This window comes from Nesoenas mayeri (genome assembly GCF_963082525.1).
Source record: "Nesoenas mayeri genome assembly, chromosome: 4".
Lineage (NCBI taxonomy): Eukaryota > Metazoa > Chordata > Aves > Columbiformes > Columbidae > Nesoenas > Nesoenas mayeri.
The window spans coordinates 35218044-35233210 of NC_137540.1; the positions used below are offsets into that span (position 1 = coordinate 35218044).

General features: G+C 35.5%; 1 protein-coding gene across 1 annotated transcript in view; it reads right to left on the reverse strand.

The window, feature by feature from the left end:
* FSTL5 (follistatin like 5) overlaps positions 1 to 15167 on the reverse strand; it is a gene marked incomplete at both ends in the record, with an annotated part of 271920 nt that overhangs the window by 78524 nt on the left and 178229 nt on the right. The window contains one exon of the mRNA XM_080343428.1: positions 14444 to 14610. Within this exon, the coding sequence (XP_080199554.1) occupies positions 14444 to 14610 (167 nt within the window). The remainder of the gene's footprint in view (positions 1 to 14443; positions 14611 to 15167) is intronic.

Consider the following 15167-nt stretch of genomic DNA (forward strand, 5'->3'; position numbering starts at 1 on the left):
ATGTATGATTTCCAGACACAGTCAAGGCAAAATAGGGCCAGTGACACACATTACTGGGATTATTAATACAATACCATTTGTGTCAGTTCGCTATCAAGTATGTTGTGTAAGAAACAGGTACATACACAATTAGAAAGATTTTGAATGCCATTTCTATATAAATTATTTTTTAAAAGTATACGTTTGCATATACAACAAAGTGAGTAGCACCTGCTGACTGCCATTCTTTGCTCTTTGCTTATAAAATGAAAATTTGGAGAGCTTCAATGCTTGCACAGTAGCTTTGCTTAACAAGGGTCTCGCCCAGATTGACAGACTCAATGCTCAGAAAAAGTATTTTTCTTAGAGCCTTTTAAGCAAACAGCAAATCTCTTTCTTTCTGAAATAAGCACAGTATGAGTTGGAGTACAACATATAAACGCTGAATTACATTAATAAAAAAACTGAAAGCTGAGACAATTTACATTTAATTCCAACCTTAGTTATCTGAAAGCATCACACACACACACATTGCCTATGTTCAAATGACTAACACAACATTGTATGTTCATCAATCTAATATTTTATTAAAAGAAAGCTTTACTAGGCAAGATCAATGCCTTGATCTCAATGAAAGAAAATACACTTCAGTGGGTAACTTCCTCAAGACTTTCACTGTAACCACTGAAACTAGATATGTGGGAAAAATTCTTTTATTTATTCTCCCCCCCCATAATGAAATTGTGATGATACTTTTTAGGGGTAGCCTTTGTATCCTTTGGTCATGGTTTCTGAACAGGTAAACTCTAAGCTTTTGCAAAAAGATCCTGGTACATAACAAGTCAAATTACAGGATTCAGAAAGTTGTCAAAAAAAACCAACAATCAAACAAACAAACAAAAAAAACCATTAAGCCTGTGGTGGCATTGACAAACACATTTTCTAGAGCTGCACCAAGTATGGCATCTGTTCTTCTTCTAATATGAAGCCAAGATGTCATGAAGTTAATAAGCCTACAGGTAACATAAATTTTGATGGTTGTATACACAACTATAACAGCATAATGCTGAACTAACAAAATGTCATCCTTTTTATATGTCATAATCAGCAAGATATTTATGTTTCTTCTTTCTGGTACATATCTTTCTGTTATATCTAGTCTGTCTTCAAGTCATAGTAATGAGGATGAAAATGCTCCATTTCCTAACGGGATTGTGAATAGTGGTCATTAATATTTTTTGGTTGTTATCAAAGTAGTAAAGCAAGCTTGCTGACATTTAGCAACTTTGTTCTTATTAAACACTCACATCATTTGTTATACATATAAAGTTTACCATATCCTACCACTTGCAAAACTTAGTAAACTGTGCATTATTTTGAGGTGCCTAATTGAGGTACATAGGTTTCCTAGGCATTATAGCAGTTACAAAAAAAAGTAAATCAAACACAAGTACTTACAATTGCACAACTGAAAAGAGCATAAACTCCACTTAAACAAAAAAAAACATATAAAATACTACTAAGTGAATCAAAGTATCGCACTGAGTCACGACCATATTCCTGTACTTTCTTTGAATTGAGACTAACAGGTTCCCTCTTTTGTGAGACATCCACTGATTCAATTTTACTACTGCTGTGCCAATCATGATAAGTAATCCTCTTTTGTTGCAAGAGCAGCTAAGTCTTTGTTAAAAAATTTCAAGTTTCTATGAGATCTACCAAAATAATTTTACTTCTCAATACACCATCATTGTTTACATTCCTCTCCAGTATTTAACTTTTTTTTAACTACCACTTTCTGTAACAGACCTAAAAATTCATTAGAAGTACAAGCTCTTTATGAACCATAAAACTATATATACTATACCTTATTTTTTCACTTTTGTTCTATGCTTTCATATGGAAAAATGTGACAAACTATTCACTGGAAAGCTTCTATGCTACTGTCACCATATATGACTGTATTACTGAAATACCATCATACAAGTTTTTCTCATAGTAAATGCAAGAAGTTCTATTCTTATTGCTGATTTTGGATATCATCTCCAAGCATATGGAGGAAAAGAAGGTTCTCAGGAATAGTCAGCATGGGTTCACCAAAGGGAAATCATGTTTGACTAACCTGATAGCCTTCTGTGATGGTATGACTGGCTGGTAGACCAGAGAAGAACAGTGGATATTGTCTACCTTGACTTCACTGAGGCTTTTGACACCATCTCTCACAATATTTGCATAGGCAAGTTCAGGAAGTGTGGGCTGGATGAATGCACAGTGAAATGGATCATGAATTGGCTGGATGGCAGAGCTCAGAGGGCTGTGATCAATGGTGCAGAGTCTGGTTGGAGGCCTGTAGTTAGTGGAGTTCCCCAGGGTCAGTACTAGGTCCAGTCCTGATCAAACTGCTCATCAATGACCTGGATGAAGAGACCGAGTGCACCCTCAGCAAGTTTGCTGATGATACCAAACTGGGAGGAGTGGCTGACACACCAGACGGCTGTGCTGCCATTCAGTGAGATCTGAACAGGCTGGAGGACTGGGCAGGGAAAAAAATGATGAAATTCAACAAGAGCAAGTGCAGGGTCCTGCTCCTGGGGAGGAATAACCCCAGGCACCAGTACAATTTAGGTTTGGACATGCTGAAAAGCAGCATTGCAAAGAAGGACTTGGGAGTTCTAGTCAACAATAGGTTGAACATGAGTCAGCACTGTGCCCTTGCGGCCAAGAAGGCCAACGGTATCCTGGGGTACATTAGGAAAAGTGTGACCAGCAGGTCCAGGGAGGTTATCCTTCTGCTCTACTCTGCCCTGGTGAGGCCACATCTGGAGTACTGCATCCAGTTCTGGGCTCCCCAGTTTAAGAAGGACAAGGAACTACTGGAGGTAGTCCAGCAGTGGGCTACGAAGATGATTAGGGTTCTGAAGCATCTTTCTTATGAGGAGAGACTGAGAGACCTGGATCTGTTCAGCCTGGAGAAGAGAAGCCTGAGAAGGGATCTTACAATGCTTATAAATATCTCAACAAAAGTTTCAAGAGGATGAGATCAGACTCTTTTCAGTGGTGCTCAATGATAGGATAGGGACAACACACACAGACTGAATCATAGGTGGTTCCATCTAAACATGAGGCAAAACTTCTTTACTTTTGTGCTAGTTTGAACAAAAATGGGTTAATTTTCTTCATGCAGTTAGAAACCTTTCTTTTTCGTAGCTAGCATGCTCATTATTTGGACTTAGTTTGAGAACATGAAGATAACATCCCCGCACAGTGTTAATGTTTTTAATTGCTCTGGTCTGAGAGCCAAGGACATTCTGAGCACTCTGCCCACAAGTGTGAGGCATCAAGGAAGGGGTGCATGGATGAGGCAGAGCTTGACTAGCATCTAGACTGATTAATAAGAGTTTTCCATCCCATTAGTGTCATGCTTCATATTTAAGGAGAGTTGGGACCTTCCAGTTTTGCTCTTCTCTTCCGTTTTCTCTCTCTCTGGGGCACAGCCAGGGGAGTTTTGGTCAGGCCATTTAGCCCGGCCTTTTCCCATTTTGCAGAGGTCTCTGGGCTTTTTCTGCCTTTATGCTCTCTTTTCTCTCTCTGGGATTGACTTTGGGATCAACTGTGGCTTGTGACTGGCTGCTCAGTTGTGGACAGAGTTCCTGAGGAATTGCCTTGAGTATCTTTTATTTATACTAGTAGTGTATTTTTTGTTTTATTAAATTGTGTTTATCTCAATCCAAGATTCTCCCTTCCTTTTTGACTCTCTCCCCTATTGGGGGGGGGGGGTGGAGAACGGAAGGGGGAGCAGGGAGGGGGCGAGTGAGTGGCTATTGTGGTTATATTGCTAGCTCGGGTTAAACCACAGCAACTTTGAGGGTGACAGAGCACGGGAACAGGCTGCCCAGAGAATTTGTGGAGTCTCCTTCCCTAGAAACATTCAAAACCTGCCTGGACACATTCCTGTGCGATCTACTCTAGGTGAACCTGCTTTAGCAGGCGGGTTGGACTAGATGATCTCCAGAGGTCCCTTCCAACCATTCTGTGATCCCTCTAGCTAACCCTTGGTTTCAACTATATTTTACTCTAATATAAATGTATCATCAATAGTTGCTAACCGATCATAGAATTCTTGTCAGAAATAAGATCTTTAATACAGAACAGTGGGAGAAAATGCAGCTTTTACTCCCTGTCTTCCATTTATTATAAATTATAATGTAAGTTTTCAACACTTAGGGCTTCAACTTTAAAGCCTTTTTCAAAATTCATTTCTTGTCTGATGTTAAAAAGTATGTATAACATGTCATAAACATGAAGGCAAAACAGGATTTCAGTCATCTTTGATTAAGCATAAGTGACAATAGCAGGAACTTCACAGAATTCTGAACATTTTTAAATCTGCTGCACAAAATTTAAAACATCTCGTAGACAAAAATGGTATGGCATTGATATTTTACTGTGCCAGAGTGTGGCGATTCCATTTCTTATTAACACAAACACATCTGGAAAGACAGACTTTTGCATGGAAGGAGCACATACTCTAGAAAGGAAGATGTAGTTTCATCCCAATTGAATAACAGAACCATTTGAAATAAAATGGTATTTCTGTTATCAAAATTCTTAAGAATTAATAGAAACCCAAATCTGATTTTAAACCAGACAAAGTAACCTACTTTTCTTATTTTTTTCCTTCAAGTGTTCAATTAAATATCTGTATGAAAAAAATAAACATTGGGAAATATGAAGATATTTTAATTAGAAAGTTCTAGAAGAAAAATGTTAATCATAAACACAGCAAAAATCTGTGAAGTATTTCTGGATAACTGTCAAAAATCCAGTCACTTCTATCACATTTTACCCACAAAAGCATAACAAAGAATGCAGATTCAGTGGTCCTCTGTAAATTCACCTGAATTTCCATTACTCTAGGGTAGGATAAATTTTTATACCAGGTTTTATTTAGGAACACTGTTTCAACTTCCCTAATTCAGGCAGAAGTTTTAGGTGCTACAACAGCTAGACATACATGAAAGGAGAATTAGATGGACATAATTGATGCATCTGTTCCCCAAAGCACAAATGCATCTTCTTTTTTATAATTCCCACCTACTTTGAAGAATACATCTCCTATATTCTTTATCAGACTAGATGGAGCCCAGAGCAAGCTTCAAAGCAAAAAGTAATCATGGGAAGAGCAAGAAAGACTGAAAAGTTGATTCTCCATCAGGGTTGGCAGAATGTTTTGAAATGCAAAAAATACAAAATGGAAGCTTTCACCTCCAGATATAACAAGTCCAGCTCAGGCAATTAACCATCAAAATATGTAATTACTGTACAAATGTTCCAAAGACTGTGCAAAAACATAAGGTTGTATTCATCTTAGGAATTGTAAAGCACTGCCAAAATGAGAGTCAGGAGAAGACAGAGCAGCAAATATAACAAAAGGCGACAGGAGCTGAGCTGAGAATAGCCAGAAGGAGGCTGGAGAGGTGACCATCCTCAAGACTTTTTCTTCAGTTCAGAGTTGCAGCATGACCACTTGATGGATGGAGAAACAAACCCATTGAATTATTAAGCATTTGTTCCCAATGTTTCTAACATTCCAAGGTTTTCATGACTATGATGCGTAAATTTCTTACAGAATTGTGGTAAATGTAAACAAACAAAACTTATTAAAATCCTGTAAAATATACTACAGTTAAAATTCAGCATTTTAGCTATTTAGGTGAGAATTTGATACCTACATGAAAATCAAGAAAAACTAGAGGAACCTTTTAAAGTATAGACAGATAAAGGCATTGCCATAATTCATACTAAATTTAGGAAAAGTTTTAGTTTGTTTTATCTTCCCTTTTTAGCAGAACCACGAAAACACGTTAGCAATGACAAAAGTTCTGAATGTAAGCTTTTGAAAAAGGAGTTCTAAATTATCAAGACAGCTATACAAAAATGGTATAAAAATGACAAGGAAAGGAAGAATACACAGGAAGGTGATGACATTTATATATAACAGAGAACTTTGAATGATGAAAGAGGAATTGGTCTGCACTAAAGTATATCGTCAATAAAATTTAGATATGAATGGATATACGGTAATGTGAGTATGGGTAGATAGATCACTCAGCAGTTTGATTCAGTGAAATCTTAAATGTCATCATTTGAAAAGTGTGGCAGATGTATCTTCTGCTGTAATCCTGTCAGAGCTCACAAAGTAAGTGGGCTTGATATGGGTAAGTCTCTTGCTTCATTGTCACTTTTGCAAGTAGCAATACTGGTGATTTTACAGGTGGGTCACATTTTTCTTTTTTGAATCGGTATTGAATTAATACTTTGGTACACTTTTGAGGGACGTATTTTTTATTATTGTTATCATTATTTTAAACAGTACAATGCCAGTTGAGCCAATTCCTAACAGGCAATTAGGTCCTACCTATCTTAACTCTTCCTCCTCTGTTGTGTGGGAGAGATGGGCAGAAAGGGTTTCTTTTTTTGATATTTAAGCAATTGTGCCACTCTATTCACTGAAAGACTCTTGGATATCAAAGCACTTTTTTTACTGGTGATGTGGCCCTCCTATTAAATGTATTATAGCAATGACTTGAAAGTCAGGGCTGTGAGCCACGGGAGGCCATTATTAGCAAAGCAACTTCCTCACTCTTTTAAGATGGACTGACCTTTCCTGCTAGCTGTAGCTTAGTCCAGGTTCCTCTTTTAAAACTTATTTTCTAAAATAGTAATCAGAAGACTTAGTATTCTTTTTGCATCCTATAAAACTCTCGCACACAATTTTCATCAAAGCTGTGGAAGACATTGAGTCTATCTAGTAAGATAGCAAAAATACTGCAAAATGACCTGGAGAAGTTGGAAAAATAAATACGTAACCAGTAATAAAAGCATTCAGAAATGATGCTGGTTTTCACCCAGCTGAGGGAATGTATACTGCAGAAAAAAATGACAAGAGCAAGTCTATAACTGTACATAAATATCAAACTACAATTTTTCATGCACTAATCAGAAATTCATAGCACAAGCTCAATTTGCTAATACCAGCAATATAGAGTGCAGACATAACCTGCATCTCTATAAATACATATGTAGAAAAGAGAGAAAACAGTGAATCTGAATGTAAAAGAAAGACAAGGAGGAGAAAGATGCTACAGTAGTGAAACAAGATGCTTACAAAAATAACTTCTAGCTTATAACACAATAGATTAAATGGCTTTGCACTCATTTTAAAATACCGGGAAGATAGGTAAGAGTGTAAAGAAAGGTAGGTGAGATATAAGTTCTAGTGTGTCTGAAAAGACTAAAAGTTACTGCAGCAGCAGGACAATAATAAACAATTTTTGAATTAATAATATCTTAGAAAAATCAAGATGTATTTTAAACACAGCTTGATGAAAGGAAAACAATAAAACAAATACAATTGCTAGCTCTGTACCTCCCTTAAAATATTTCCATGTTTCTACAAAATCTGTTAGTTAATGCTTACTAAAGAAAAATTAAAAACAGAATAGGCAAGGGTGAATATAACTATATTGTAAAATATCAAAAATAACGATGATAGAAATCAACTAAGTTGTTATTTGCTGTCTTTATATTCTATATTTACGTTCAGAAATTTCTAAAAACAGTCACTGATGTTTTCTGGAATACCAAATGAAACTGGAATGAATCAGCTTCGATATACAGAAAGATATATCTATGGAGAACAAGGATAACAATGTTTTGTACACCTTTGATATTTATATATTTCACCTCACACAGAAGACCCTCTTAACTGCTAGGAGTAGAGAACTTCCATTTCAGCTGCTTTTCTAAAGTTCAATGCAGTATGCTAAAAAATTGGTTTGGAAGAACAGATCAATTGAGAAATTCACAATTGCCCTTGTATTTTATTATCAGTTTTTGTCTCTGTAGGTGTCAAAAGTGTGTAATGCTGCCTTACAGGTAATTTATCATGGCCTGCCTGGGGTTATTTTCCAGTATTCTTTCAGGGCAAAGGGGAATAGATGCACTTTATATTATCGTCTTTCACTGTCACAGGGTCTTTCATTTTTAACTTCTGGAAAAGCAAACAGGAAAATATGAACAGACTCAGCCATTTTGCATATGATTAGCAGAAGGAACACTAGAAAGCAGAATTGTGAGTGGTGCAAAACACGGGATTCAGCTCTGCAAGAAGCAGCTACTTTGCCTCATTCTCTAACAAGAAAAGAGAATATATTATCATCCACAGAACATTCTGTTCAAATCTGAAATCAACACTTTAATTTCTAATGAAGATAAAATGAAGCAGACTGATCTAGCACAAGAGAAGAAAAAGCCCATGAGGATCTTAATGCTTCTTCATAATGAAAGAATCAGCTGGCTCTAAGTTAAAATAGTCCCCACCATAAAAAGATGTACATAATAAAATGTATCATAAAGTTCTGCAGTGTTATAACTTTGATTAAGCTAGAGTTATAGAACTTGCACGTCCAAATTATTTTAACAGGAATGAGAATGAAACCTAATCACAATCTTTTTAACTGTACTTAACCAACCCAGATTACAGATCAACACTGGTACCTGGTTTAAATGTGTCTTTATGGTGCCATGAAAACTAAAATATTAAAACAGCTTCAATATCCAAACAAAACATGCTAAATCTTGCAAGTCTTCCATGTAACCAAAGTTTCCCTTTATGTGATTTATCCCACTAGGAATCAATTAGGCAACAAAATCAGATTCCAAAAAAGGAAAGAGAAAAATAAAGGATGGAAGAGAACTGAATGAGATGGTTGCACTGGTGGTCAAGACTAAATACTTTTGATGTAGCTATAAATAAAGTAGAATTAGAGATTTGATAAAGTTGATTGGTGTCTTTGACAATAACTATTTTTATTTTACTTTTAAGATGGAATAGAGAAAACTTGGTATTTAACCCATTAAAAAGCAGAGAAAAGTTAATAATACATCCTAATTAAAAGAAAGACTATGTAACAGATAAAGGGCAATTCAATACGGATCAAAATAGAAACATACTGACTTTTATGAGTCACTTTTAATCAAATCCAATCACTTTTCTAGGAAATACGCTTAGCATGTTGGACAATCTGAAAAAATTTCTGTCATCAATTGCTGAGCAGAAACCTCCAAGATAGAACATGTTCTTTCAAAGGACATTAGCTTTTAATGGCATCTACATTATGTTATGGTGTTCTGGGGTTGTGTTTATTCTTGGGGGGCAGGGAGGAGGGGGTAGGGCAGGATCAATCAATAAGAGAATGCAGACTGTTCAACAACACAAAAAAGAAGAAAAAAGTTATAATCTGTAGATTAAATTTAACAAGATGAATAAATGAGAAGTTTTGAGAGAAAGACAATATATACATAACCTCAAAAACTCCAACATTTAAATATTACGTGCTTCCCATGAAGGTAGCCTAAAGAAATATATCATGAGCTTGTATAAAAAGTAAAAGCTGAACTACACTCCTTTAAAAGGTACTAATTTAAGTATGTTAGCAGATATTAAACTTTATATATGGACAAGTAATTAAGTAGATCTTGTATAAATGTAAGAACAAAGGGTAGACATCTTGTAAGAAAAGTGAAATTGCTGACAAGTATAGGGAAGAAGGTGAAAGCAAAACTGAAGGCAAAGGTCAGAAAAAGAATAAAGTGAGATATGAACACTGTTAAGAAAGTGAATTAACTAACCTGAAAAAAAATAAAACTTATTGCAGATGGGAAAAAAATCTGCTATTTTAAAATTTTCTGTAAGTGAGATTTTCTGTAATGAGTAATAGGTTAGATAAAATATATTCAAAAATGTAAGTGGAAAGATAGATACAAAAATTAAGGTGCAGGAAAACAGAAGGAGAAAAAGCATTTCTAGATGTATAGTAGAATATCAGCAAAATGCTCTGTGGTGTCAATCGTGTAGTGAACCATAGCACAAATATATTACAAGTTAAGTAAAATCTGCAAAGGCATACAATTATTCACAGCTTCATTTAGATGAGTACTAATTATCCCTGACTCCCATCAGTTTCAGTAAGAGAAAGATCAGTAGGAAGATGCGTTACTTCCACAAATAGAAGTCAGAAGTACCATAAGAAGAGTTGCAGAGTACTAAGGACTTCTAAAACTACCAGCTGGATACCATCAGTAAAATTAATAATATCTGACCACACATTTGATAGCATTACTTATATATATATATATACACACATATATACTTTTTTAAATGCACTACTTAAATATTTTTTTTATTATCATCCCTTGAAAGTCAAACAGTATTTCTTTAAAAATACAAATATCTTTTTTTTAAGATGTCTTAGAATACATAATATTGTTCATTATTGAAGACTGGCTCTTAACCACACGATTCTTGACAGCGCTACACATATAACCTGTATACTTTCAGTAGACTATTTTTCAACAAAATATAAATTCACCAGTCACAATTTGAGTTTATATTTAGACTCTCTTGCTTTTTCTTGTTGTATTTTTCTGTTTCGCAAAACACTAGACCATTTTATTGTTCTGAGTTTGTCCCTCTCTGAAGCCCATAGCTTAACTCACATTGAGAACTGCATATGGCAAAAATTTAATTTCTAAGTATGAGCACTTGCAATGATTTACACAATCATATTGGCGGTACCTCTTAGTCTAGTTTCCTATATATGTTCTAACTTCCATTTATGAAGATCTTTGATGAGTTTGGCTCAAAAAAAAAAAAAAAAAATCCTATCTTCCCAGGACAGTGGTTGTCATGTTGTTTGTTTGTTTGTTCAGAGAGTGTACTACTATTCACACAACATTAGTCTTGAGATTCATGGATGTGGTTCTTGTATAACTGAGTAAATTAATAATTCCCAGAGTTAGACAAACATGATTGGAGTTTATAATATAGCCATAGTAAAGCCTAGAATACATTGCCTCTGGGGACATCTTAAATTATACAAGGACTTAGTGGATTTGAATGTTTAAAATTGCCTGAATAAGTACAACATATTCTTTGGTGGTTAAATTGCGACATAAACTTGAGCACACTATGTTTCTCTCTGCTTTTGTTCCTTTGAAGTTAATATTTAAGTACTAAATTCATTTTCCATAGTGAAATATAAAACACTACTCTTTTTTTTTTTCCAATTATTTTTCTTTTCCCCAAGGTTTTATTTTTATTACGTTGCCTGAATGGATACTAAATTATGGCTACATAACAAGCTCTAAGCAAATGTGAAACTGTAAGAACCAAACACAGAATATCTGATGAACGAGGTTCAGAAAGGCACGGAATGACCACAGATATATGGAAGACATAAAGAGACAAGCAAAGGGAAGATCTAGAAATAAAAATAGGGGGATCAAATCAATGCAAACAATTACACATGTAAAATAAATTTTGAAGGAAAGAGACTCTGAGGACCAATTTAACTCAATGCTTTTTTTGTTGGTGGTGGGATTTTTCTGGTGTATCCAGACTCCATTAACTCTTTGTTCCACCCTTTGTTAATTTAACTACAAAGACATATTAGATGAATATTACCTATGCATATTTAAGTGCTACTAATTTTAGTGCCTCACTCCATGGATATCAGATCTATCATTCTCATTCTCTTTCTATATTTGAATCATAACTAAACTGTTAATATTAAAAGACTAAGCTATAACATAATTTTGCTTAAAAAGACTTCTAAGCATTCCAGTTTATGTTTTTCTTAAGCTAACAAATAAATGATGAATACATTCATCTTCAGAATTATGCACTACTGTCACTTGAAGCTTTTACTCCATTTACAGTTCTTTCTGTACACAAAATACACACACAGATATCATTTCCAGAACTCAGGTAACACTTTGTAGATCCTTCTTTTTATGTTTGTGGGTTGTCAATCCAGTATGCCATCACACGTTCCTCCTTTCTTATTAAATATAAACAAATCTGGACAATTCTAGCAATTGCAACTTTGCTTTGAATGTCTGATCACCACTACAATATGGCTTCAAAATTGGGCATCCCATGAGTCTTCAAAAATTCCATACTTGACTCTCTTCCAGATAAGGTAAGTACTTCAAAAGTGTGCAGGGTTGGCCCTGGCTAATAGCCAAACTCGCACCCAGCTGCTTGCTTACTCATTCCCTCACAGCCTCCCACAGGAAGACATAGGGAAAAAATAAGAGGAACATGAATAAGAAAGCCCATGAGTTGAGATAAAGATAGGAAGATTGCTTACTAATTACCATGGTGGGCAAAACAGAGTCAACCTTAGGAAATGTAGCTTAATTTATTGGCAATTAGAATAAACAAGTAATTACAAATTTGCGTGGTGGGGGAAAAACAAAACAAAACAAAACAAAACAAAACAAAACAAAACAACAAAACATACATTATTAAAACAAGAGATTTCTTCCCTGCCTTCCTCAGGCTCAACTCCACTCCCAACTCCTTTACCATCCACTTGAGTGGTACAGAAGGTTGGAGGGGTATAGTCAGCACACAGCAGTTTCTCCCTGCATCTCCTTCCTGCTCGCCCTTTTGTCTGCTCCAGCCAGGACTCTCCATGGCTTGAAGTCCTTCCATATAAACCTGCCGTGGTGTGGGTTCCCCACTGGCTGCTGTGGATAACTGCTCCACCTCCTCCTACTCCAGCCTTGGACTTCCCTTTGCTGTTTCTTGCTGGTTTTGTTCTCTACTCCTCTGTCTCTGGTGTTTAATGCCCTTATCCAAATGTCTTCCCAAAGGTGCCAAGAGTGTGGCTGAGGAGCTCAGTTGTGCCCTGTGGTGGGTCCATTTGAACTGACTGCAAGTGTGTCCAGCATGGGCTATCCTCGGCCTCTTCCCTCAGAGGCCACCTCTGCAGCTCCCACTGCCAACATCTGGGCACCTGCACCCAGTACATGAAATTTCTCTGTGGTTTGTTTTTCAGTTTTCATGTTGTTTGGTTTCTTTCTTTTTTTTTTTTTTTTTCATTTTCATACTCACAATTCTCTTTTCACATCTGCAAATACAGTCAATTGAACCTTTCAGTTTGAAACTGAACTGTTAGCTTCATTATTTCTATTCATCATTTCCCTTTTATTTCTCTGTGTCCAGATGCATGTTCCTTTTTCCATCTACAGCACTCCATGTATTATACTTAGAAATGATTAGTAAGAACTCCAAATCATTATTTACAAGCATCATGAATATTTACAGAAAGCTAACAAATATTGCAGAAAGGAGCTTGTGAACATGAGCAAGATACTTTTGAATGTCAGGCACATGATTAATACCAAACTAAAAAAAGCAACAATTATTCAACTGAGAACTTCTCAAAAGATGCTGGTTTTATCCAAAGACTCTTAGAGCTACCATTCAAGCAAGATGAGCTTTCAAACTGCCCCTTATTTTACAAAGTGCCACTGCAAGCAAGCTGAATTTACAAGCAGAACTAAAGTAAAAACAGAAAACAAGACAAAACAAAGGTGAAGTACTACCTTAGAAATAAAAGCATTCATAAGAAAATGAAACAAAAATAAGCAAACCAGATACCTGATTGTGGCAATATTCCACACATGTAACAGTTCTAGTGATCTTGGACTCACTTGCATCAGAAAGCAAACACAATTCCCCATGCAAGCGTTTGTCCATGTTTTGCTAACATACCATGACCAAAGTAAGCATACCCACAAGCAAGCAAAATACAGCCGAAAGCTTATGTGTAGTTTGGTCAGAAGATGTATTTATTTTTCTAATTTTCTATTTTGCTCCACATTTTGAGGTCATGGCAAAGTCAGGTGGTAAATATTTGCCTCTCTAATATTTATACTAATATTGACTGATGATTCTTTCAGAAGTACCATATATGCTGGATATTCACTAACGATTCTTTGAGAAGTACCATTTACACTGCTGAATATTTGGAGGAATGATGAAAACAACCAGTTTCATAGCCAAATACTTATTTTGGGAATTTTCTTTACTGAATTATTAGACTATAAATTCAGTACAAACATCACACTAGTAACAAGTCAGTATTAATTTCTTAACATGTTCATCTCTTAGATGTCTTTTTTTTTTTTTTTATATATGTTTGAAGACTCTATTACCCTGAATGTACAATGCTGACTGTATTTTGGGATACGATTTTGGCCTCATGTACTTTTATTGCTATATTTATTATTTTAAATGCTCTGTGAAACATATTTTCTCTATATTTAACAACAAGGACTTGTATACACAGTAAAAAAAAAAACAAAACAAAGCAAAAACCAAATAAAAACAAAACCAACCAACCAAACAAACATCAACATAAAAAACAAAAACAAAAAACAACACATACAAAAAAGACCAACAAAAAAACCAGACTGAGTTTGGCAGGCATTTAATTTCCATTTCTTTTCTTTGAAACATTAGGAGTATAGAGCTTGTTACATATCACTTTTCTGTTCTTTATTAAAAGTTTTGAAAATAAGCTGTTGAATAGAGTTTTGCCTTACTTACATTGATATCTTCCAAATCTAAGCTGTTCAGAATGACATTGTTCCTCTTCCAGATGATGGGAGGTCTCAGAGTTCCCTGGATCGCACAACTTAAGACAGCACTTTGTCCCACCGTTGCTGCAGTGGTGCTTAGCTTTTGATCTTCAGGCAGATTCAGCTGAACTACCTCTGCAAAAGATATATTGTTTGTAAGATTAATGAGCATGCAGCTTCATAAGGTTAATTAGCATGCAGGTTTTGTAAACTGGTAATTTAAGGATTTTAATTGGAATCAAAGTAAAAAGAACTTCCAACAATCACAGGAAGTTCAGAGTATTTCAAATAAAGGTCAGCATGACATTTCAATTAAACTGACTGACAAGTATCACCCTGTCAGAAGAGAAGCATTTAACATGAAAATGAATTTCAGAGGTAAGACTGTCATAAACATGACAACGTATCCAAAGTCAGACACCAGAAGTTATTTGACAGTTGAGGCCAATGCAGTGGAGTAGTCAGCACCTTTGTCTGAACTAAGATGGCAGCACTGCTAAAAGAGTCATTCATAGGACTTCATTTCCAGAAAAGAAAAATACAGATGGTGCTCAGATTACAAAACACACAGGACTGAAACTGAAATGTGAATGCTGCATTCTGAATAAAAAATTGAAGTACATTGTTTCTATTCTGTCAAGCCAGTTTTTGTGGGGATTTTTACTTAATATTAGTGAATACATGCTTTCCAG